The sequence below is a fragment of the Macaca mulatta genome, chromosome 7 (assembly GCF_049350105.2).
Source record: "Macaca mulatta isolate MMU2019108-1 chromosome 7, T2T-MMU8v2.0, whole genome shotgun sequence".
In the NCBI taxonomy this organism is placed as follows: Eukaryota; Metazoa; Chordata; class Mammalia; order Primates; family Cercopithecidae; genus Macaca; species Macaca mulatta.
The window spans coordinates 29339928-29365345 of record NC_133412.1 but is presented as its reverse complement, the minus strand read 5'-3'; the positions used below and the strand labels follow the sequence as shown (position 1 = coordinate 29365345).

At 41.3% G+C, this 25418-nt stretch overlaps 1 protein-coding gene across 4 annotated transcripts in view; it reads right to left on the bottom strand.

Annotated features, from left to right (window-relative positions):
• Positions 1–3414: 3414 nt before the first annotated feature.
• Positions 3415–25418, bottom strand: part of MAPK6 (mitogen-activated protein kinase 6) — a 48473-nt gene continuing 26469 nt past the window's right edge. For all 4 annotated transcript variants that reach the window (XM_077939430.1, XM_015142257.3, XM_015142258.3 and 1 more), the window contains exons 2-6: positions 23841–25027; positions 20809–20953; positions 11335–11499; positions 8997–9198; positions 3415–5765 (exon numbers count right to left, since the gene is read on the bottom strand). In XM_077939430.1, the coding sequence (XP_077795556.1) occupies positions 4667–5765; positions 8997–9198; positions 11335–11499; positions 20809–20953; positions 23841–24464 (2235 nt within the window). In that variant the 5' untranslated portion in view covers positions 24465–25027 and the 3' untranslated portion in view covers positions 3415–4666. The remainder of the gene's footprint in view (positions 5766–8996; positions 9199–11334; positions 11500–20808; positions 20954–23840; positions 25028–25418) is intronic.

Sequence of the window (25418 nt, the reverse complement as noted above, 5' to 3'; positions counted from 1 at the left end):
TTCAAGTCAGGAGGGTGTAGGATTGGTAAGTCCAGGTGGAAGCAGAGTCTAAATGTACAGACATGGCTCCAAGTTTGTGGTTTACATTAGGCATGAAGAAACAGGCTTGGACTGGACTTTGAACCAGGAGACTGGGAGCAGCATCTCAAATCTGGCACCAGCGTTCCCACTCACCCAACTACAACAGCACTAAGACCTAATTAGGCAAGATGTTGCAGAGGCTGACAATTGTAATGGAAAGTCAGTATTCTGCTTAGCTAGGTTTGTGACACTACCACTGTATTATACTCAGATAAACATGTGAATCCAGTGGAATTTCTTTGTTAGACCTCTGCATTATAACTGAAACAGTACTCTAATGTGGACGATCAAACACCCTTCCCCTTCTGTAAGATATTTGTTACATAGAGGTTGGAATCTATGTTGAAAGAGCTCACAAAGATCCTTCTCTTCACCTGGCTTACTTAAGGAGACTGCCCTAGATCCTACAGGAAAGAGCTTCCTGAGTTTACATTGCTCTTTCAAAGGCAAACAACCCTGGCGTTCCAATACTTTTGCCTTTTTCTCTATCAACTGGTAAGGATGCACTAAACACAAAATTTCATTCTCAGGCTGCTTAAAAGGCACATTTAATGCAGCCAGTTCAATAAAGATAATATAGAAATAAGATCTATAAGCAAGCACATCCTGGCAAGAGCTAATCGCTGTGCTATTATGATGGGTTAGAATTAAATAAGACACTGTCTGGTTCAGAAGTTGTTTCAGGTCAGGCTCGAATAATATGCTTTTCTAGTTTAATAAGGAACTTAGGCTCACCAAGATCGTGACACCCAAGTGACGGACAGTCAGTGGTAAAACTGGGTCCAGAACTCGGATCTCCTGATTTCCAGTTCAATCTTCTTTCTCCTCTACTCAGAAGGTACTAGGATCTGAATGATAAACAATGCTCACATGGAGAGGCATCAGGTAAAACTGCAATTGACTAATACGCCATACATGATGGACCTACTTAGGGTAGAGTCTCTATTGGCTTTTAACTCAATAGTAAGCAGGTACTGAAAAGGCTGGGAGCAGGTCAGCGGTTCAGACAACTGTCCACTTGCTGACTAGACCACTAACTAAATGTGCTCTATATAAAACACACCAAAGCATTGAATGGAAAACAGTACCTGCAAATAAAATGATAATTTCATAAGCAGTACTATACAGGTGTCTTAACTGAGAAGCAAAGGTGATATTTGCTTGGATTTTATTTGAAAACCCTATTTGATTCATTATCTACTTCTCCTTAGATAAGGCTCCCACTATAATTACATAATTGGCTCAGCCTTTAAGATTTAAAGCCTCTGTTCCCAAGCTGCAGTGGCTGCAGCAGTAGGAAATGAGAAACAAGGCGAGCTCATATTGAAGTGGCTACGTAAGGATCCCTAAGGTGTAGTCATGATTTCCAGCCATGCAGTTGTTTGGAATTAGACATCCTGATTCCTACTGTAAACTGAACATTGCAAAGCTGGTAGGATTAATTCAGTGGAAGAAACTTGGTTTCTTGTTTGGAGGCGTGTGGATGAATAGGAACTCTTGTGCACTGCTGGCAGGAATGTGAGTCAGTACAATCACTTTTGGACAGGGATATGGCATCTTCATAGATTTGAAGATATGTTGCAACTCTACTCCACTAGGATAGAGTTACTCCACTAGATAACTCTACTCTACTAGGTTATCTGCCCTAAAGACACTCTTTCTTACACATGTTCACAAGAATTCTCACTGCAAAGATGTTGGTAGAAGCAAAATTTTGGAAGATGTCATTTAAAAAAATATGTTGTGGCGTAGCAATTAAAACTAAAGCTATCAGGCTAAATGATAGAAAGAGCAGGGGTGGCCATACTCATGTCAGAAAAAAATGCTTTACAGTCAGGCACAATGGCTCACACCTGTAATTCCAGCACATTGGGAGGCTGAGGAAGATTGCTTGAGCCCAGGGTTTAAGACCAGCCTGAGTGACATGTGGAGACCCTGTCTCTATAAACACATTTTAAAAGAACTATAAAAAAAAAAAAATTTAAAAACTAGCTGGGCATGTTGGCTCATGCCTGTGGCTCCAGCTACTCAGGAGGCTGAGGCAGGATTGCCTGAGCCTGAGAAGTCAAGGTTGCAGTGAGCTATGATCATGTCACTGCACTCCAGCCTGGGCCACAGAGTTAAGACCCTGTCTCAGAGTAGAGAACCCAGAAATAAATTCTCATCTATATGGCCAAATGATCTTTGACAAAGGTGTCAGCTACTCCTAGGTACTCAAGAGGCTGAGGTGGGAGGATCACTTGAGCCTAGGTTCAAGGTTCAGTGAGCTGTGATCACGCCACTGCACTTCAACCTGGGTGGCAGAGCAAGACCTTGTCTCTTTGAGTGTTTCATCTTCATTACCCTATAAAGATACTTTGATTGCAAGTGGGGACAAAGTAAATGGCACATAAAATTTTTATTGCAAATTTGACTTTACAATACTTAGTATTCAGCCTGGGTCACCCTAAAGCAAGCATATTTTATATAAGCGGTTTCAGTTTTCTTTTTTCTTTGATGACTATGTTTTGACTTTTAATGCCAACAAGTCAGATCATTGTGTAGATGGCCACTAAACTGCCAAGGTGGCAGTAACAAATGTGGATTAAGCCCGGGAGCCAAGTTTCCCAGTAAGAAAAATCCTAGGCCTCCTTCAGGGAAGACAGCATTTGAGTCAAAGCTAATTATCCTCAAAATGAACATAGATTTGCAAAAAAATGGTTATAATGGAGGATCAGGGACCAATGTCTGCTGCCCGTTGCTTCCTTTACCTCCTGTCTGATGCTCTTATGACACTCAAAGCCTCCACACTTGTCACCCCACCCAGATCCAACTACAAGTGTCCCATTTCCCCCTGCCCCACAAATCAATTCTCATGACTGCACTTCAGAGCTTGTCCTCTTAAGGTAATCTATGTTTAAATTTATAACGTGGACAGTATTCAACCAGAAAACAAAAAAATATATATCTATACACATGGCTTTGAGAAGGTAGGCAGGCAGATATTCACAGAATCGGTGTTGTACAGAACAAGGATGAAAGAAAAGTGAGGATGGTTTTATAGCTGGATGGGTACAAGGGTAAGTTCATAAGCAAAGATGTATTACGGAGCAAATACTTCTCAAGTTTTCTCTGACTACACAGTTCAAAGATTCAACTACACATTTTACCTAACAGTTTTGAAATACTATAAAGCCTTATTCCATTCAAATGTGTGATGGTTTAAGTCAAAAGACTTCAACCTTCTCAGCCTTTCAGACTAGCAATTTATAGCCATAATTCAAAGTGATTCTGGTAGTAATTTTCATTCTAGCAGAAAATTTTCATTAATCCAAGAGTGAAACAGGAGCCGTATTTGCTGGCCATGTTTTATTTGTCCTTTTTCTTCAAACAGGATAACCAAAGATACAGACAGTATTCAATAAAATAAAATAGATGAAACAAATTCTAAGAGACTGCGATGCCACATGCTACGTTTAACCTAATTTTATTCATGCTTGCCTTGGGATGGGGAATAGATCATTCAGTAAAAACATACAGTAAAAACAAAATGTCTTATCATGTACAACTTTTAAACTACAATAATGATGTACCTTAATTACTTCCATGCACACAAGTCTAACATTCGTTTTTTTTAAAAAATAAACACAATTAAGACTTCTAGGAGCATTTTATAATAAAGTAATTCCTAATTAATTTTTCTTTGTAGATAGATCAAGCACCTCCAAAATACAAATTCCTATACACAGTGAGCACGTTACTTAAAATGAACACTTAAGTAAATTAAGTACGTGGACAGCCTTAGGATAAGCTGACATTATAGATTCAGCTAGGTAGGCAACAAACCATAGTGCCAAATGGAAAAAGTGTATTTGCAAATAAATTTTAAAAACTAAGTTAATTTTTATAATTAAATACAGAAAATATACTGATTTGCTAAAATAAATAAGATGTGATGTATTAACACTTCACTATAAAGAATGCATATCAGAACATTTATAAACAGTGAATGAGTTTTATTAAGAATAGTTTACTACAATAAACGCTGGCTAAATAGAAGTGCATTTTGTGAAGCACTATGGGTGGTATATGTTTTGCCACATACTCTTGTTACCTTGAGGTAGATAACACATGTGTACCAAATTCGGCATTCATTTTCAGTTGCTGCTGGTATCATGTGTTTTAAGAAATGTGTACAGTATGAAAAACTTGAAAATACTCATGAATGAAAAATGTCTTAGGAAAAAAATAGCTATTTTCATGCAATTATGTACAGTCTCACTGTGTAAATTTCAAGGCAAGGTTTGTTTCCTGTAAAACAGATCATTGTTCTATGAGAGAATGTTCTTTACTTGTCTTAGTGCATTTCTTTTCTCCTCCTGCATTATTTTGCTCTAGTCTTTATTTTTGTGTGCAAATGACATGCCAGTTAAAATGAAAACTCTCACATGTAGAAAAAGAAAGTCTGGATTTTAAAAACCAAGGAACTCATAAAATCCTTACTAAATGACACCATCTGATTCAAGTAAAAAATGACTTAAACACTAGTAATAAAAAAAGACAAAACACATTTCATGAATACAAAGACAAATGTCTGCTGAGTGTTTTAGTTCAGATGTTTCAGAATGCTGCTGTATGTTTTATGAGGAATTTGAGGGGAAGATTTCATAGCAGAAGGTGTTAATGTGGCCTGTATTGACTTAAGTGGTGACCCAACTGGACTGTGAAACTGCGGGATGCCTATGGACTCAAGCTGCTTGTTGAAGAGGAACTCCCCACTGTTATTCAGAAATCCTGCCTCATGTCCTCTCTCCCCAAGCTTCCCATCCTCTACTGGCTCAGTTTCTAGCATTTCAGTATCTTCTTTCCTGCTAAAGAACTTGTCCAAGTAACTAGTGTAAGTGTTTTCCTTCTCAACTTGTTCATCCTTCCTTACCTCACAAAACTGATTGATGAAAAAACAGTCCTCCCCACCACTCACAAACTGGCTGTCCCAAGAAGATTGGTACAAGGCTTCTAATTGAGCCAGATTTGCCATTCCTTTTTCCTGTTTTTCCTGGCTTACTGACTTTGATATCAAACTTTTCAATTCTAGTTGGGACACTGAGCTATTCAAGTCATTTAATTTATCAACAACATCAGTAGGCTCATGTTGGGAACTAAGTTGAATAGTTCCTGCAATAAAGGAATCAAAATCAAATCCCTGATTCTTTTCCCTTTCTTTTCCAGCCAGTTGCTGTGATGCTTCCTCTAGCGCTATCTGGGCTTTAACCAATCCATTCCTTTCACATTTTGATTTGCCTTTCTTATCAGATTTTTCTTTGCTTTGTTCTTTCCAATTGGAAAGATCTATAATAAGCTTGGGTTCATAGTAATGGTTAACTTCACTCTCTCTCCAAACTAAGTTATCTAAATATGATGACGACCTCGTTTTGTAGTTACAAGTATGGCTACACTCCAGATCACAATATTTGTTTTCATGATGATCTGAGTATTGCCAACAAGGCTCAGTAGAGTAACTGGTATCAAAAGCAGGATCCTCTAGATACTTTTCCCGATCTCCATCCAAATATTTTCGGGGATCAACTTGTACTTCTTCTTCATCAGTGACATCGGACAGAGCTCTTGGATCAAGCTGAACCTCATCAATATCAAAGTTGTTATGTATAGGCCAATCATGCTCTGAAAACTGACAATCATGATACCTGAAAAAAATCAATACACTAGTGTTATTCCACGTATATGATTTCATTTTCAAATTCACCGAGTACTTTTTATGTGACAGCACTGTGCTAGGTCTATGAGGGGATAATTATAGGAGAATAAAGTCGTATGCCTGCCTTGCCCTACCAAAACTTAGTCTTGATAGGTAAGCTCTGTTAACATATTTGGTAATTGCCAATGAAGTATGTAACTTCATGAGGAACTGAGTCTTCCATTCTGAAATAAGACCAATTCTCATTTATTTTCAATTTGTTTTTTGTCCACCAGTTTCATGCAAACAAAAGACTTCATGGACACAAAATGCACATCTCGAATCTCAATCAGGTACCTTACAAATGTTTACAGTAAGGGCAACTAGAAGAGGTTTGCTGGAAAACTCATCACCATGAATAGCAAAAATCTCCCTGTGTATATGTGTTACTGAATGTGCTATCCTATTACTGACATGTACAATCATTGAGGGAAAAGAAGAGAGATGACTTAGCTAGGTATAATAGAAAATGCAGGCCAGGTGCAGTGGCTCATGCCTGCAATTCTAGCACTTCAGAGGTGGGCAGACCACTTGAGGTCAGGAGTTTGAGACCAGCCTGGCCAACATGGTGAAACCCCATCTCTACTAAAAATACAAAAATTAGTTGAACATGGTGGCGGACACCTGTAGTCCCAGCTACTAGGGAGGCTGAGGCAGGAGAACTGCTTCAACTCAGGAAGTTACAGTGAACAGAGAGATGGCGCCACTGCACTCCAGCCTGGGCAACAGAGTGAGACTCCGTCTCAGAAAAGAACCATATTTAGGGGGTGGAAATGGACACATGGAGAGAAAAAATAGTTTGTAGATTTGTGCAAACATACCATACCAATACCTCAATATTTGAGGAGGAGGAAAAAAATTTCTTCTGAAAAACTGGCCGGGCGCGGTGGCTCAAGCCTGTAATCCCAGCACTTTGGGAGGCCGAGACGGGCGGATCACAAGGTCAGGAGATCGAGACCATCCTGGCTAACCCCGTGAAACCCCATCTCTACTAAAAAATACAAAAAACGAGCCGGGCGAGGTGGCAGGCGCCTGCAGTCCCAGCTACTCGGGAGGCTGAGGCAGGAGAATGGCGTAAACCTGGGAGGCGGAGCTTGCAGTGAGCTGAGATCCGGCCACTGCACTCCAGCCTGGGTGACAGAGCAAGACTCCGTCTCAAAAAAAAAAAAAAAAAAAAATCTTAAGATTGTCATTAGTGGTTCCCAAACCTGGCCATACATCAAAATCACCTGATGACTCTAAGCTACCATCCTACTCTGAAGCAGAATTATATCTAAACTTTCCCAGAAATGTATTTATTATTTATTTGAGACAGAGTCTCACTCTGTTGCCCAGGCTGGAGTGCAGTGGCGCAATCTCAGCTCACTGCAACTGCCGCCTCCCAGGTTCAAGTGATTCTCCTGCCTCAGCCTCCTGAGTAGCTGGGACTACAAGTCCCTGCCACCAAGCCTGGCTAATTTTTGTATTTTCAGTAGAGACGGGGTTTCACTGTGTTAACCAGGCTGGTCTCGAACTACTGACCGCAGGTAATTGGCCCACCTTGGCCTTGCAAAGTGCTGGGATTACAGGCATGAGCCACCGTGCCCAGCCAAACTTCCCTAGAAATCCAATTCTTTCACTTTATGAAACATCAAATTATACACTAATGTTTAGACTTCAAAAAGTCCCTTTTACTGAACCTCTGTTAAGTGTCCCCAAATTAATTTTGTCATTAGGAAAATAGATTCAAATACTGGCTGAGTATGGTGACTCACGCCCATAATTTCAGCACTGTGGGAGGCCAAGGCAGGCAGATCACCTGAGGTCAGGAGTTCGAGACCAGTCTGGCCAACATAAAACCCCACCTCTACTAAAAATCAGCCGGGTGCCTGTAATCCCAGCTACTCAGGAGGCTGGGGCAGGACAGTGAGCCAAGATCGCATCACTGCACTCCAGCCTGGGTGAGATTCCATCTCAAAAACAAAACAAAAAAAACTGCATCTAACATTAGTCAAAAATAATATTTATCTTAAGATGTAACTACCACTGAGACACTGGAGATATTTTATTGGATATGATTGAGTCTTGTCATCTAACATCTTAAATTGTTCTGACATTCATAAAATGATTCACTTCCAACCTTCACAGTTTAAGGACTTTATAATTTTATTTACTAAATATGCCTTAATGACTTTGAAAATGTTTCAAAGTAGCATTTTTTTTTTTTTTTTTTTTTTTTGAGACGCCCAGGCTGGAGTGCAGTGGCGCAATCTCGGCTCACTGCAAGCTCCGCCTCCTGGGTTCACGCCATTCTCCTGCCTCAGCCTCCCGAGTAGCTGGGACTACAGGCGCCCGCCCCTGCGCCCGGCTAATTTTTTCTATTTTTAGTAGAGACGGGGTTTCACCATGGTCTCGATCTCCTGACCTTGTGATCTGCCCACCTCGGCCTCCCAAAGTGCTGGGATTACAGGCGTGAGCCACCACGCCCGGCCCAAAGTAGCATTTAACTTTTCCCATCATGTATCATCTAACCAGTAATTACTTTATTAAATATTTAAATTAACGGCTATTTAAGGATCATTACTAAATTTTTCTTTTTGAGATGGAGTCTCGCTCTAGGCCGGGTATGGTGGCTCAACCCTGTAATCCCAGCACTTTGGGAGGCTGAGGCAGGTGGATCATGAGGTCAGGAGATCTAGACCATCCTGGCTAACATGGTGAAACCCCATCTCTACTAAAAATACAAAAAAAAAAAAAAAAAAACTAGCTGGGCATGGTGGCGGGTAGCTGTAGTCCCAGCTACTCAGGAGGCTAAGGCAGGAGAATGGCGTGAACCCGGGAGACAGAGCTTGCAGTGAGCCGAGATCACGCCACCGCATTCCAGCCTGGGTGACAGTGCAAGACTCCGTCTCAAAAAAAAAAAAAAAAAAAAAGAGATGGAGTGTCGCTCTATTGCCCAGACTGGAATGCAGTGGTATGATCTCTGCAGCCTCTGCCTCCTGGGTTCCAGTGATTTTTCTGCCTCAGCCTCCCAAGTAGCTAGGACTACAGGCACCCGCCCGCCACCACACCTAATTTTTGTATTTTTACAGTACTAAATTTTTAAGACTTCTACATTGTCTTATATATAATATTAGAAAACTCACTACATACAGTCCATTGAAAGTTCAGTAAATATTTTTCTAATTTAGGATCACTTTACCTTTCCCAGTTATAAATGTGACTGTGAGTTTCATCCATAAGCAAAATATCATCAACTTCATCTTCAATATGAAAAGGATGGCTTGAAATTGGCTCATCCATTGGAAAAGAATATATGCTCATGTAAGGATGGGAGAGCGCTTCTTCTGCTGTTAACCGATCCATGGGACTAAATGTCAAAATTTGTTCCAGGAAATCCAGTGCTGCAGAAGAAAAGGTAAAAGTTTTTGAGAAAAGAACTGCTTACCTTTAGAAAAACAGCAAATGTTGATCTCATTTATTTAAATGACTAGCTAAGTGATTCCCTTAGCACTTCATACTACACAACAGGAAATGAGCATCTTAATTGTACTAACAGGTCCCCATCTTATAAAGGGGAAAAATAGACTACACAATTAAAAAGTTAATTTGTCAGAAATAAAACTCTGGTTTTATTTAGGACTCTGGTTAACCACAAATCCAATTCTTCCAATAAAACAGGCTAGTAGGCCTTCCTTAGCTCCTCACGCAGCCTGAAAGCTGTATTTACACCAGTCACACACTTCTATGCCTTATGATACTGACCTTCAACCCTGGATCATCACCACCATCTACTCTCTGGCCACACACAACAGATGAAAACTAGCTGCAATATCCCATATCTGGCTCATTACAAATTCATACTAAACAATTTCATTGTGACCTTTGCTATCTGGCCTTCTCTTTATACTCCAGTCTTCTTTATCATTCTCAACAGATAAACCCACTTCGTATTTGTCTCAATCCTTATACTTCTTCACTATGGTCACTCACACATCCTCTTATCCTTGCCTTCTAAGTGAGAAAGATGGCCTTTCTCTCTCAAGCCAACCTGTACTCTAGAAAGAACCCATTCTTTTCTTTAAAAAGAGAATTTTAAGACACAGGGTCTTTGCTCTGTTGCCCAGGCTGGAGTACAATGGCATGATCACAGCTTATTGTAGCCTTGAACTCCTGGGCTCAGGGGATCTTCCTGCCTCAGCCTCCCGAGCAGCCAGGACTACAAGAATGCTACAATGGTGCTGAAGCATGCTAAGATAGAGAAATGTACGGTAAACCACAGAAAGGGAGGATGAAAGGTAAGTATTGAAGGAAATTAACCAGAGTAGGGCTCCTAGGAGTCTTCTAGGTTCACTCAGATGTACTTAATCCTGTTTGCTTTTTTCCTTCAAAGATCATAGAGTGTGGGGTGAGAACATGTATTCTTTTTACCAAGTTGCCACTGCCTCAGAATGTGCTCTGTCCCAAAATAAAACTCCACTGTTAAGAAGAAAGTAGTATGGAGCGTATAATTAATAAATCTTTAGTCTCAGAAACTCCATCCACTCTGCGTTCACTTGCTTGCAGGCACAGTGCTGCCACATGTGACCAAGGATCTTTGCTCAATGGTTAATCCCAGTCACTGGCCAAATATTCAGTTTAGTTCAAAGTTAAAACATGGTCCCCACCCTAAGGAGGGTATGAAAAAGATTCAAATAGCATTATACAGCAAGGTTACAAATGCTTCAACAGCACCATCCTCTTGGTGAGACTCAGCAATAAATGACGATGACTCTAAAGTGGACCCGGGTTATGGCTGAGCAGAGCCACACCTGCAGAGGGTATGCAGACACCCACCCTGTTCCCCACTGCACCTCCCAATTCGAAATTGCTAGTTTGCATTTTAAAAGTGCTCCTTGGCCAGGTGTGGTGGCTTATACCTGTAACACTACCACTTTCAGAGGCTGAGGCGGAAGGGATGCTCGAGCTCAGGAGCTCAAGACCAGCCCGGGCAACACAGTGAAGACCCTGTCTCTATTTTTCAATAAAAAATAAAAATAAAAAAGTGTTCCCACAAAGGACTTATTTAGTTATGAACAGGGATGTTGTGACAGTGGCTACAGGGTTACGAGAAAGGAAGCTAGCAATGGAATTTGTGAAGACAGACTCAAAGACTGGTTAAGAATGTGGAACTACTGAAAAGCCTGCAAAATCTGCTGAAATGAAACACAGCAGCTTTCTCTTTATCCAGGCATTTATAGGAGTTACAAGTATATCTGAGGAAAAAATGCCATCATGGTTTTGCCGCTAGTGCCTATATTCAAAATACTTGCTACTTGCTCTGGAAAGTAATTCAGAGGAACAAAAAAACAGATCGTAGCCTAAGCACCAGGACAAAAAAAAAAAGGGAGATGAGAGTCGAAGTTTTAGGTACACCTTAAGTATAAAAAGACTATTTGGGAGAAAGCCCCATATCTAAGGATAAAAAGTTCCAGCTCCCTACACAGATTTCTACTTCACACACAGGCATGAATGTGAGGGCCACTCTCGTGTCACAATACCTTCTCGACTAATTCCTGGAAGCAGCTGAGTTAAAGGTTTGTGTGGCTCAGTCATGTCATTTCTAATGTAAACTGGAATTACGCTGAGAAGCTCCTGACGATCTTCCTCATGTACAACAGGAATAGATTCTAAAATCAGCTGCATCTGTTCAAGTTCATGTGCACCTGAGGTAAAAAACAAAAAAAAAACACACTAAATACAACAAACACATTCCTCAATGTTTACTTATTTCATAATAAACATAAATTATATTATAATGACCAGTGGGGGGAAGTTTGAATTGAATCATCAGGTTTCACTGCTTTGACTATCACCAATCTACTTATATCTATTTCCATTTCTGCTCACTGATATATTTAGTTTTAGCTGCTTTGTTTCCATAGGGAACTGACTCTAAGTTTGGTCTCATATTAAGGTTATCACAGACTAATGAAAAAAAAGCAACTGAGATTTAAGAGATCTAGATTCTGGTCTTAACTGTACCACTAATTAACTGGCCATAACTTCAGAGACAACAGCTAACATCTCTAGGACTTAATTTCACCATCAATGAAATGAAGGGTTGGACTAGACTTTTAAAATGAGAAGTTTTATAGTTCTTTGTTAGGGGTCAGTATTTCTAGGCTGTTAGGCAACTGAAGAAATAAAGGGGGAAACTAGGCTAAATAGGTGACTTTTAAAAATTCCATTTGCTGTACTCCAGCATGGATGACAGAGTGAGACCCTGTCTCAAAAACAATAAAAATTCCACTTGCCTTTCCTTTAATGTCTATAAATGCATTGAACATTCAAAAATTTTGTTCCTACTATGAGCAGGACACTTCAGAATACAGTTGTGAAACAAAACAGACCAAGTCCCTGCCTTCATGGATCTTACGGTGACATATGCTATAAAGAAAAAGAGAGTAAGCTAAGGGTGATAGGACTGTCGGGAAGAATAGGGCTGTTAATACTTTAAAAAAAAAAAAAAGAAAAAGAAAAAAAAGTGAAGAGTTGGACACCAGCCTGGCCAACATGGTAAAACCCCATCTCTACTAAAAATACAAAAATTAGCCAGGCATGGCGCACGCCTATAGTCCCAGCTACTTGGGAGCCTGAAGCACAAGAACTGCTTGAACCCTGGAGGAGGTTGCAGTAAGCCAAGATCATGTCACTGCACTCTAGCTTGGGCAACAGAATGAGACTTGGTTTTTGTTTTGTTTTGAGACAAAGGCAAGCCTCACTAAGAAGTGGAAAATTAAAGAAGTGGGGAATACACCAAACATTCATATGGAAGAAAGAAAGGAGTTCTAGGAAGATGGAGAGAAGCCCAGAGGAGACAGGCAGGTTGGTATGTCCAAGAAACAACAATTAGATAAGCCTAGCAAAAGTAGAGTAGCTTGGAGCACACAGTGGGAGATGAAGTCAGAGTGGTACTAGAACAAAGGGTCAGCTTTACCCTGAGTTTGATGGAAAGCCATCATACAGTTTGAGCAGAGATACGACATGATCTACCTTATCTTTCAACAGGATCACTCTGGCTGTGATGTGGTAACTAAAGACAGCACATACTGAAGCAGGAAAGAGAAGGTCCTTCTAACAGGAGAGACATAATGGCTGACTGGACTTGGGGAGGGATAGTAAGAGTGATAATAACAAGCTGTTTTACTTTTTTTTTTTTTTTTTTTGAGACGGAGTCTAGCTCTGTCACCCAGGCTGGAGTGCAGTGGCCAGATATCAGCTCACTGCAAGCTCCGCCTCCCGGGTTTACGCCATTCTCCTGGCTCAGCCTCCCGAGTAGCTGGGACTACAGGCGCCTGCCACCTCGCCCGGCTAGTTTTTTGTATTTTTTTTTTAGTAGAGACGGGGTTTCACTGTGTTAACCAGGATGGTCTCAATCTCCTGACCTTGTGATCCGCCCGTCTCGGCCTCCCAAAGTGCTGGGATTACAGGCTTGAGCCACCGCGCCTGGCCGTAACAAGCTGTTAAGAGTCTGGATATGGTTTGAAGTAAGAGCCCACAGATCTGTGCTAACAGACTAACAGAAGTGAAGGACAGTGACAAGATTTTTGTCTAAGCAACTGAAAAATGGAGGTACTGGTTTGCTAACATGAGGAAGATAGTAAAAACAAAGTATGAGGAAGAAATATCAGAGGCCCAGTTCTGGGTAGGTTAACTTTTGTTATTAAACATTTGAGTGGAGATACTGAGTTAAGGAACCTGGAATTCAGACAAGAGGTCAGGGCTGAAGATATACATTCAGAAGTCATCATCAGATATAGATAATTCTTTTTTTTTTTTTTTTGAGATGGAGTCTCGCTTTGCGCCCAGGCTGGAGTGCAGTGGCCGGATCTCAGCTCACTGCAAGCTCCGCCTCCCGGGTTTACGCCATTCTCCTGCCTCAGCCTCCCGAGTAGCTGGGACTACAGGCACCCGCCACCTCGCCCGGCTAGTTTTTTGTATTTTTAGTAGAGATGGGGTTTCACCGTGTTAGCCAGGATGGTCTCGATCTCCTGACCTCATGATCCGCCCGTCTCGGCCTCCCAAAGTGCTGGGATTACAGGCTTGAGCCACCGCGCCCGGCCTCAGATAATTCTTAAAGGAATGAAAAAGAATGAGATTACCCAGGGACTAAGTGAAACTAGAGAAGCAGGGAGCCCAAGGACTGAATCTGGGATACTTCCAACATGAGGCAAAAGAGAAGAACTGGCAAGGGTGACTGGAAAGAAGCCAGGGAAGAACTGAAGAGTGGCATGCCCAAAGACAGCTGAAAAAGCACCTGAAGAGGGGAAGATAAATTGTAACAAATGCTGGAGATGGTTCAAAATAAGGACTTAAAATTGATAAGGGATTTAGCATTATGGAGATCACCGGTGACCTCGATGAGAGTGGTTTTTGGTGGAGGACCAAGCCTGATTGGACAGGGTGAAAGACGGAATGTAAGCAGAGGAATTAAGAGCAGCAAGGATGCACACATCTTTTGAGAAGTTTTACATTCAAAGAGTACAGTAGTATATGGCAGTAGCTGAGGGACTGCGGGGTAAGGACAGAGATTCTCTTGTAAGACTGGAAAAATTTTATCAATGTTTGAATGAATACTGATAAAAACGATCCAGCAGAAGGGGTAAAGTGAAGATGCGAGGAATAGAAGTGCTAAGCAGGAAAGAGGAAAAACACCTACTGCCCAAGTAGAAGTGTTAACCTGGGACAGGAACACCTACAGAGAGACAATCTGGACACACGAGAGAAATGTACCAAAAAATAAGACTATAACACTTTCTACAGGCTAAAAATACACTGATTTCCAATGAATGCTTGGTCCTTACCTTTTGTTGCTCTGTTCATTTGCACCTTATACCTAATAACCACTCAGATCTCCCTTCATGTTTTTATCTAATAGTTCACTGACAAAAATCAATGAAGCATCTAGCAACCAGAAAAAAACTACAACCTAGATCTTTCTAATCATTTCACAAACTATTCCTATTAAATGTAAAAACTATGCTACTTAAAGAGTTTTAAAACAAATCCAATTATTTTTATTCCTATACTTAATGTCTGAATGTGCACTGAACGTTTAAAAACAAACATTTAAAAATACATAAATACAGCTGAGAGCAGTGGTTCACACCTGTAATCCCAGCACTTTGGAAGGCTGAGGCAGGTGGATCACCTGAGCAGGAGTTCAAGACCAGCCTGACCAATATGGTGAAATCCTGTCTCTACTAAAATTTCAAAACTTAGCTGGGCCTGGGGGCGTGCACCTGTAGTCCCAGCTACTCGGGAGGCTGAGACAGGAGAATTGCTTGAACCTGGGAGGAGGAGTTAGCTGAGCTCACATAAGCGCACTCCAGCCTAGTATGACAGAGCGAGACTCCCTCTCAAAAAAAAAAAAAAACCACACACACACACAAAAAACCTTTGTATAATCCATGCAGCAGCAGTAGGCACTGACCTCATTTCTATGACTTGGAGCATGACCAAATGATTTTTCATTATATAGACTTAAATTTGGTTTTGTTCTGAGACAAAGTCTTGCTCTGTTGCTCAGGCTGGAGTAAGTGGCATGATCACAGCTCACTGTAGCCTTGACCTGCCAGGCTGAAGCAATCCTCCCACCTAAGCCCCTTGAATAGCTGGGACCACATGTGTGTGCCACCATGCCCAGCTACATTTTTGTTTTTTTGTCGAGACAGGGTCTCACTATGTTGCCCAGGGTAGGTCTCGAACTCCTGGGCTCAACTGATCCTCTGGTCTCAGCCTCCAAAAGTGCTGGGATTACATGTATGAGTCACCATACCTGGCTTGTTTTTCTGACTTGTTACTGTGGTGGCTTTAAAATGTGTCCACCTGGCCAGGCACAGTGGCTCCTGCCTGTAATCCCAGCACTGTGGGGGGCCAATGCAGGCAGATCACCTGAGGTCAGGAGTTTGAGACCAGCCAGGCCAAAAGGGTAAAAAAATTTAGCTGGGTATGATGGCAGACACCTGTAATCCCAGTTACTTGAGAGGCTGAGGCAGGAGAGTCATTTGAACCCGGGAGGTGGAGGTTGCAGTGGGCCAAGATCGCACCATTGTACTCTAGCCTGGGTGACAAGAGCAAGATTCCATCTCGGAAAAAAAATAATAATTTTATACGTATGTACGTATGTACATACGTATGTACATATGTGTGTGTGTGTGTGTGTATCCACTTAATCCATTCGAGAAGGTCAAAAATGAAAAAACGGTCCAAAAATTATTTTGATACTCCTCCCTTTAAAGGGTGGAACTGAACTCTGCTCCCATTGACCATGAAGTGTACTTAGTGACTCACTTCTAACACACAAAATAAAGCTAAAGTTGACAGTATGTAACTTTTGAGACTTGGTCACAAAAAGATATTTTACATGTGTGGTCAACTGATTTTTGATGAAAGTGTCAAGATAATTCAATGGGGAAAGAATCTTTTCAACAAATGGTGCCAGGACAAATGGACGTCCAATGTGTAAGAGTTAATCCCCCTTTTTCTTCCTTCCCCCACCGAATACAGAGTCTTGCTCTGTTGTCCAGGCTCGAGTGCAGTGGCACGATCTTGGCTCACTGCAACCTCTGCCTCCCAGGTTCAAGCAATTCTCCTGCCTCAGCCTTCCGAGTAGCTGGGATTACAGGTGCGCATCACCACGCCCAGCTAATTTTTGTATTTTTAGTAGAGACAGGGTTTCACCACATTGGCCAGGGTGTTCTCGAACTCCTGACCTCAGGTGATCCACTCTCCTCTGCATCCCAAAGTGCTAGGATTACAGGTGTAAGCCACCGCACCCAGCTGTAAAAGTTAATCCTATAAAACTCTCAGAAGACAACACAGGAGAAAACAACCATGACCTTGGGTCAGGCAATTATTCCTCAGATATGATACCAAAAGCAAAAGGGACAAAAGAAAAAGATAATTGGACTTCAGAATTAGAATCTTGTTTCAGGCCTGGCACAGTGGCTGATGCCTGTAATCCCAGCACTTTGGGAGGCCGAGGCGAGTGGATCATGAGGTCAGGAGTTCGAGACCAGCCTGACCAACATGGTGAAACCCTGTCTCTACTAAAAATACAAAAATCAGCTGGGCATGGTGGTGCGCGCCTGTGATGCCAGCTACTCAGGAGGCTGAGGGAGCAGAATCGCTTAAACCCAAGAGGGAGAGGCTGCAGTGAGCCAAGATTGTGCCACTGTACTACAGCCTGGGCGAGTGCGCGAGACTCCGTCTCCAAAAAAAAAAAAAAAAAAAACAACAACAACCTGTTTCAAAAGACATAGAGAAAGGAAAGGAAACTGCAGAATAGAAGAAAAACATGTAAATCACAAAAGATTTGTATTCAGAATTATGTAAAGAATTCTTACAACTCAACAATAAAAAGACAACCCAATTTAAAAAATAGGCAATAGATCTGTACAGACATTCAACATCCATTAGTAGGGAAATGCAAATCAAAACCTCAATGAGGCCTGGTGCAATGGCTCCTGCCTGTAATCCCTGCACTTTGAGAGGCCAAGGTGGGCAGATCACTTGAGGTTAGGAGTTAGGGACCAGCCTGGCCAACACTGTGAAACCCCATCTCTACTAAAACTACAAAAATTAGGTGGGCATGGTGGCGCATGCCTTTGTAATCCCAGCTACCCGGGAGGCTGAAGGCAGAACTGTTTGAACCTGGGAGGCGGAGGTTGCAGTGAGCCAAGATTGCACCACTGTACTACAGCCTAGACAACAAAGCGAGACTCCATCTCGAAAAAAGAAAAAACAAACCACAATGAGATACTACTTCATACCCGATGGATGGCTATACTCAAAAAGATAAAATTTAACTCTCATGCATTGCTGGTGGGAATGTAAAATGGTACAGCTGTGCTGGGAAACTGTTCTTCAAAAAGTTAAACAGTTATCACACGACCCAGCAATTCCACTCCTAGGTATATATACCTAAGAGAACTGAAAACATTTTCACACAAAAACTTGTACACAAATATTCACAACAGCATAATTCATAATGAAGAAGTGAAAACCCAAATGTCCATCAACTGAGGAATGGATAAATAGCATGTGGTATATTCATAGAGCAGAATACTATTTGCCCATAAAAAGGAAAAAAGTACTAATATATGCCACTACATGGGTAAACCTCCAAAATATTGCTACATGAAAGAAGCCTGTCCCAAAGTCCAAATGTTATCTGAAACAACCAGAGTAGGCAAATCCATAGAGACACAAAGTAGATTAGTGGATGCCAGGGGTTGGGGGAAAGAGGAAATGAGAAGTGACTGCTAATGATTTGCAGGATCTTTTAGGAGCCAAGACAGTGTTCCAAAATTAGATTGTATTATTTACAGAGTATATAACTCTGTAAATATACTAAAAGATATGGAACTGTATAATTTAAATAAATTGTATAGTATGTGAATTATATAACAATACAACTTTTTAAAATAAGATATACTGGCTATCTCCTTGCTGTCTTTTGGATCATTAGTTCTAGAGGAAGCCAGCCACCATATTATGAAGACACTCAAGCAATCCTAAGGAGATGCCCACATGGTGAGGAACCGAAGCCTCTTGGTAACTGTCATGTAAGTAAGCTATCTAGAAGTGGATCCTCCTGCCTTGGTCAAGCCTTCAGGTAACTGCTGCCCTTACCAACATCCTGACTGAGAAAACCTGAGCTAGAACCACCTAGCTAAACCACTCCCACATTCTGACACACAGAAACTGTAAAATGGTAATAAATGTTTGTTGTTTAAGCTACTAAGTTTTGGAGTAATTTGTGACACTGCAACAAACAATACAGAATTGTTTATATATGCTGGAAGGCACTTGATATCAGGAACAGAACCTCTAATCACAGTATTGTTCCTAAGCAAAAATCAATCCATTTAATAATTTAGTTTCCAGGAATCCCTCCGAATTTCAATTTAGAAAACTAGCATACATCTTAGATTTTTTTTTTTTTTTTTGAGACAGTCTCTGTTGCCCAGGCTGGAATGCAATGGCTTGATTCCGGCTCACTGCAACCTCCACTTCCCAGGTTCAAGTGATTATTGTGCCTCAGCCTACCCAGAAGCTGGGATTACAGGCGTGTGCCACCATGCCCGGCTAATTTCTGTATTTTTAGTAGAGACGGGGTTTCACCATGTTGGCCAGGCTGGTCTTGAACTCCGTACCTCAAGTAATCTGCCCGCCGCAGCCTCCCAAAGTGCTGGGATTACATGCATGAGCCACTGTGCCCAGCCAGAAATTTTAGATAAATAGAAAAAAATTATAGGCCGGGCGCGGTGGCTCAAGCCTGTAATCCCAGCACTTTGGGAGGCCGAGACGGGCGGATCACGAGGTCAGGAGATCGAGACCATCCTGGCTAACACAGTGAAACCCCGTCTCTACTAAAAAATACAAAAAAAAACTAGCCGGGCAAGGTGGTGGGCGCCTGTAGTCCCAGCTACTGGGGAGGTTGAGGCAGGAGAACGGCGTAAACCCGGGAGGCGGAGCTTGCAGTGAGCTGAGATCCGGCCACTGCACTCCAGCCTGGGCGACAGAGTGAGACTCCGTCGCAAAAAAAAAAAAAAAAAAAAAAAAAATTATAAAGGGCTGGCTTTTATATAAACTAAGTACTGGCATTAACATACTTAAAAGACATTTATGCATGCTGTCCTTTCTTCACCAGTGCTCTCCTATGTACACTAATCTTTCTTATGTAAATAGGCTCTCTCCTTTCCTTCTGCTCTTAGCACAGTCTGGGGGTCGGAGGGAACAACTCTAAAAATGGTATGTATAGAGGACAGGGTGCGGTGGCTCACACCTGTAATCCCAGCACTTTGGGAGGCCGAGGAGGGCGGATCACGAGGTCAGAAGACAGAGACCATCCTGGCTAACACGGTGAAACCTCGTCTCTACTGAAAATACAAAAAATTAGCCGGGCATGGTGGCGGGCGCCTGTAGTCCCAGCTGCTCGGGAGGCTGAGGCAGGAGAATGGCGTGAACCTGGGAGGCGGAGCTTGCAGTGAACAAAGATCGCACCACTGCACTCCAGCCTGAGTGACAGAGCGAGATTCCATCTCAACAACAACAAAAAAGGGTATAGAGGGGGGAAAAGTAATCTCAAAACACAAAAAAAGGCCTTAATCACTATCACACCACTTCCCCAACTAGAAAATCTTCAGTACCCCTACTATTCCTTACTTTTCCATATGGAAAGTCCTCTACCTACTTTCTAAATACTTTCTTATCTGACCCCATCTTAAGTAGTCATAAATATGTTTATTATTATTTGACAACTTGCATGAATCTCAGATTCATGAATGTATCAGGATTATACTTTTATTTATATAGGTACCCTTAAATAACATATTTTCTCCCTTCCCCAATTAAAATTCTTCACTATTATGACTCCATAATGCCTTCCATTCCAGCAATCACTGATGTATAGCTTCTCCAAGTTTATAGCTCTAGCCTATACTAAATAATTTTATACAGATGTATGCTTTGCTTTATGACACAAGACATTTTTCATGGATTATTCATCTCTTCTCATCTTGACAAGGTCCTCTCTCATACACTTCTTTAGACTTCTAAATAGCACCAAACTTAACAAAAAATTACTTGTTTGGTTGTTTATAGGGGGAGGAGACCAAGAAAAATTTGTTGGATTTTCAACAATGGCTTAAAATTTTCACCAGGAAGTGATGATACTGACAGAAGTATGCAACTCAAGTATCAACACAGATTACCAACAACTATTATGGGTCCACAAAATATAAAATTATATTTAAACACTAGAGTTCTGATAATTTATGAAGTGACCAATTTAGTGAATGTGAATAAGTTTTCTCAATTTTTTGAATAAAAACGCCAATTTATCTGTTCATTTTTAGTATTCTAGATCACAACTAATTATTTTAAACCTTATATGAATCTTGCTTCAGAGATAAATGCAAAATTACTTCTCTTTGGGAAAATTTTTCCCCCCACAAAATACTAACCTGCAAAAAGGGTTTTACCAGTCAGCATTTCAGCAAAGATGCAGCCTGCAGCCCACATGTCAATGGCTTTAGTATAATTATTAGGAGAAAGTAAAAGACGTGGAGATCTGTACCATTTAGTAACCAATCCTTCAGAAAGATGACCCTACGAAAGAAACAAAAAACATTTTTTTTACTTTAGCTAAAAAACAGTACTTAAAACTTGATTAAAGAATCCTTAATCTGCCGAGCGTGGTAGCTCATGCCTGTAATCCCAGCATTTTGGAAAACTGAGCTGGGCGGATCACCTGAGGTCAGGAGTTCGGGGCCAGTATGACCAACATGGAGAAACCCCGTCTCTACTAAAAATACAAAATTAGCCAGGTGTGCTGGTGCATGCCTGTAATCCCAGTTACTCAGGAGGCTGAACCAGGAGAATCGCTTGAACCCGGGAGGCAGAGGTTGCGGTGAGCCGAGATCGCACCACTGCACTCCAGCCTGGGCAACAAGAGCGAAACTGTCTCAAAAAAAAAAAACAAAAAAACACTTTAGTCTTTAACCCCAGCACTTCTGGAGGCCGAGGTGGGTGGATCACTTGAGGCCAGGAGTTTGAGACCAGCCTGGGCAACATGCTAAAACCCCATCTCTACTAAAAATACAAAAATTAGCCTGGCATGGTAGCACACGCCTGTAGTCCCAGCTACTTGGGAGGCTGAGCTGGGAGGATCACTGAAGCGCAGGAGACAGAGGTTGGAGTGAGCCAAGAGCAAGACCCTGTTTAAAAAAAAAAAATTATGTAAAACTCTAGTTATAGTGTTAACTCTAGGCCACACATTCAAAGTATTTTTCAGATGAGCTGGTTTACACTCAAAGTCTTGAGATAATCAAGGAGCAAGTATGCTTCAAGTCAAAACAGTGGGGAAGAGCACCAGAGGTGCTACTTACAAACCAATGTCAGCCTCCTTACTGACCTCTACTATAAATCTTATTAATAACCAATTTATTCAATTACTTTACAATTACAAAGCACCTTACAAAACCTTATACATATATTGCCTTATTTCATCCTCAAAACTACCCTGGGAGATTGTGATGGTAGATATTAACTCCATTTTATAGGTGTGATGCCCGAGAGACTAAGGGATCTGCTTCAAGTCATATAGCTAGTTGGATGTAGAAATGGAGTCAATTTTAGACAGTATAAGTCTTAGTTCAGTGCTCTATCCACAATACTTCACTGTGGATACAGTAAATACATAAAAAGGACGTGGTCAGTGTTAATAATCTCTTTTCTCTAGAAAAAAAAAAAAAGTGTCTGTGTTGCCCAGGTTGGTCTCAAACTCCTGGCCTCAAGTGATCCTCCTGCCTTGGCCTCCTAAAGCATTGAGATTACAGGAAGAAGCCACCGCGCTCCCAGCCTAGAACTCATTTTCTACAAAGTTTTTTTTTTTTTTTGAGATGGAGTTTCACTCTTGTTGCCCAGGCTGCAGTGCAATGGCGCGACCTCAGCTCATTGCAACCTCTGCCTCCCGGATTCTCCTGCTTCAGCCTCCCAAGTAGCTGGAATTACAGGCATGCACCACCAGGCACAGCTAATTTTGTATGTTTAGTAGAGATGGGGTTTCACCATGTTGTCAGGCTGGTCTCAAACTCCCAACCTCAGGTGATCCGCCTGCCTCAGCCTCCCAAAGTGCTGAGATTACAGGTGTGAGCCACTGCACCTGGCCCAAGTAAAAATACTTTAATATGGGTTGGGCATGGTGGCAGGCACCTGTAATCCCAGCTACTTGGGAGGCTGAGGCAGGAGAATTGCTTGAACCCAGGAGGTGGAGGTTGCAATGAGCTGAGATCACACTATTGCACTCTAGCCTGGGCAACAAGAGCAAAACTTGGTCTCAAAAAAAAAAAAAAAAAAAAAACAAACTTAATGTGAAACAACACATATGAAGATTTGTCTTAGGCATGTACTGTGAAAATCCAACAAAGCAGGGCTCCCAGGGGTTCTTTACAGCCAAAGCAGCTCCACTTTTCTATTTTAAACATCATGGTCCCACATAAGATTTCATTTCAAAACTAAAAGACCAAGGTTCAGCTTGAAAAATACTAAATTCTTGTATGAAGACCATTTGCTATCTAAGAGGAAGTTGCTGTGAATCTTTTTGGCTATACTTACTACCAATTGTTTATGGGAATTTAGATTTCAAGCTAAATTTAGTTTAAACAAAGCAGAACTGAATACAGTCTCAAAGGGACAAAAGAAGACGTAAGTTTGGGTGTGCTGGCATGCACCTTTAGCATCAGCTATTTAGGAGGCTGAGGCCAGAGGATCACTTGAGCCCAGGAATTTGATGCCAGCCTGAGCAACACAGCAAGATCTTGTCTCTAAAAACTTTAAAAAAAAAAAAAAAAAAAAGACAAAGCATGATGGTTCACACCTTTGTAATCCTAGCATTTTGGGAGGCTGAGGCAGGCAGATCACTGGAGGCTAGGAGTTTAAGACCACCCTGGCCAACATGGGGAGGCCCCATCTCTACTAAAAAACAAATTAGCTGGGCGTGATGGCACGCACCTGTAATCCCAGCTATTTGGGAGGCTGAGGTACAAGAATCACTGAATCCAGCGGGTGAAGGTTGCAGTGAGCCAAGATGGCACCACTGCACTCCAGCCTTTACGACAGAGTGAAACTCTGTCTCGAAAACAAAAGACCTAAAAGTTAAAATAGTATCCCCTCTTACCACAATTCTGTCCCAAAGAAAGTATATTCCACTCTTAAATAACTAAGGGAGAATTTCATTTATAATGAATAACCATATACTTTAGAACTTCATTATAATAACCGTATTTTTTTTAGAAATTTGTATTTAATTATCCCACTCCACCTTCATTTCAAACAGAGAGACTGTGAAAGATAGATTTGTATCAGAAAAAAAGGCACTATGTAAAGTTTAATAAGATTAAAAATTCTGCCACAATATACAAAGAAAATGCAGGTACCTATTCCTGATTAAGCGTATCAGTTTAAAGGTCTGTCTCAGCTGGCTTTCTCTACATACCTTATGGGAATAATGAGGATCCATGATCCGTGCAAGACCAAAGTCACCTATCTTCAGCACCAAGTCTTCAGTATTAATGAAAAGATTAGCTGGTTTGAGATCTCTGTGCAGTACGTTTGCAGAGTGAATATACTTGAGCCCCCGTAGCAGCTGATACATGAACAGCCTGGCATGCTCTTCCAGTAAAGGGCCCTGCTCCAGCACATTAGCCAAGTCTGTCTCCATGTACTCCTGAACAATGTAAACACTGTTCAGTTCCGTAAGAGAGCCCACATCGTCTGTTAATTGGCTTCCACTAGGACCAAGAATTTCAAACACTTTCACAATGTTATCATGGTCAAGTCTTCTAATAATTTTGATTTCACGTAGAGCATGTTTGACACTCTGGGGATCAGTAAGGACAATTTTCTTGATGGCTACTCTTTTGTCACAGTCATTGTCTACAGCAGAAAAAACCAAGCCATTGCCTCCACAACCCAATGGTTTTAAGTCCATATACCTAGAACCCAGATCAAAACCATGAATGTTCATGAGACTTTCAAACTTCTCTGCCATTTTGAAACCCTTACTATTTGCCTTTTCCTTTCGAATTGAACTTGTGTAAACAAGGAAGAAAACTGGCATCAAAAGGAAAGATCTTTCAAAAAGGGAGAAGAAAAATAATTATGCTTCCACAGCAAGATGGTTTCTTGATGTTCATTGCATATGCCAAACAGGCCTGTTGAGTTCCCCTTAGATTTAAAGCTCAAAAAGCTCTACTCATATTGAGAATTAAAAAGATTGCAGTACTCATAGTTCAAGAAAGGGGCAGCAACTCTGCAGACATTTAAAGAAAACAAGAAACTCAAACGGAATGAAATGACATACTGTGCACTCAGATTACCGTGCTAAACGATTTAACATTTAACAAAAATGTGAATAAATATGCACACAACAGGCTTCTATGAACATTCTCCTCACAGTGCAGATACATTCAGTGTTGGACTGGTCCTGAGCAGCATCATTCTAAGGTGCTGGTAAGCACTATTTCCGTTTTGCTTCTTTTCTTCCTTTGTTGCTATATATTTATTTCAACAGGAAGCTCTGGCGGCTGTTGGTTAACAGAAGATGTCTTTTGTTAGTGATCAGGTGGCTCCAGCTCACCACAATCACAATCAAAGCTACCGTCCATCTTACTCTGATACAACCTGGGGGGATGAGAAAAAGAAGAGAGTCACCACTGCAGGAAATACCCTTTTCTTCAAATGTGTAGTATGACGCAAACTGAGCATTTAGCAATAAACTACTACTGGTACATTAAACTTAATGATGGTCATTAAGTGACAAATTACCCTTAATCAAAAATAGCTTACAAAAATGTTATGAGCAATTCACACACGTTGGCCCGGGCTCCAGATTTCACTACGCTAGATTCTTGGTAACACTTAGGCTCATTAGGTTGTACCATTTCTGAAATGCCAACAAGTATGGGAAGGTTCATAATATTTTTATAGAACTCGAGTTTTATGAGGGGTAAAACATTAGTAACATCTATCTAAAAGAATATATAAGAAGTCTGCAATGTGTTAGTTTGTTAAA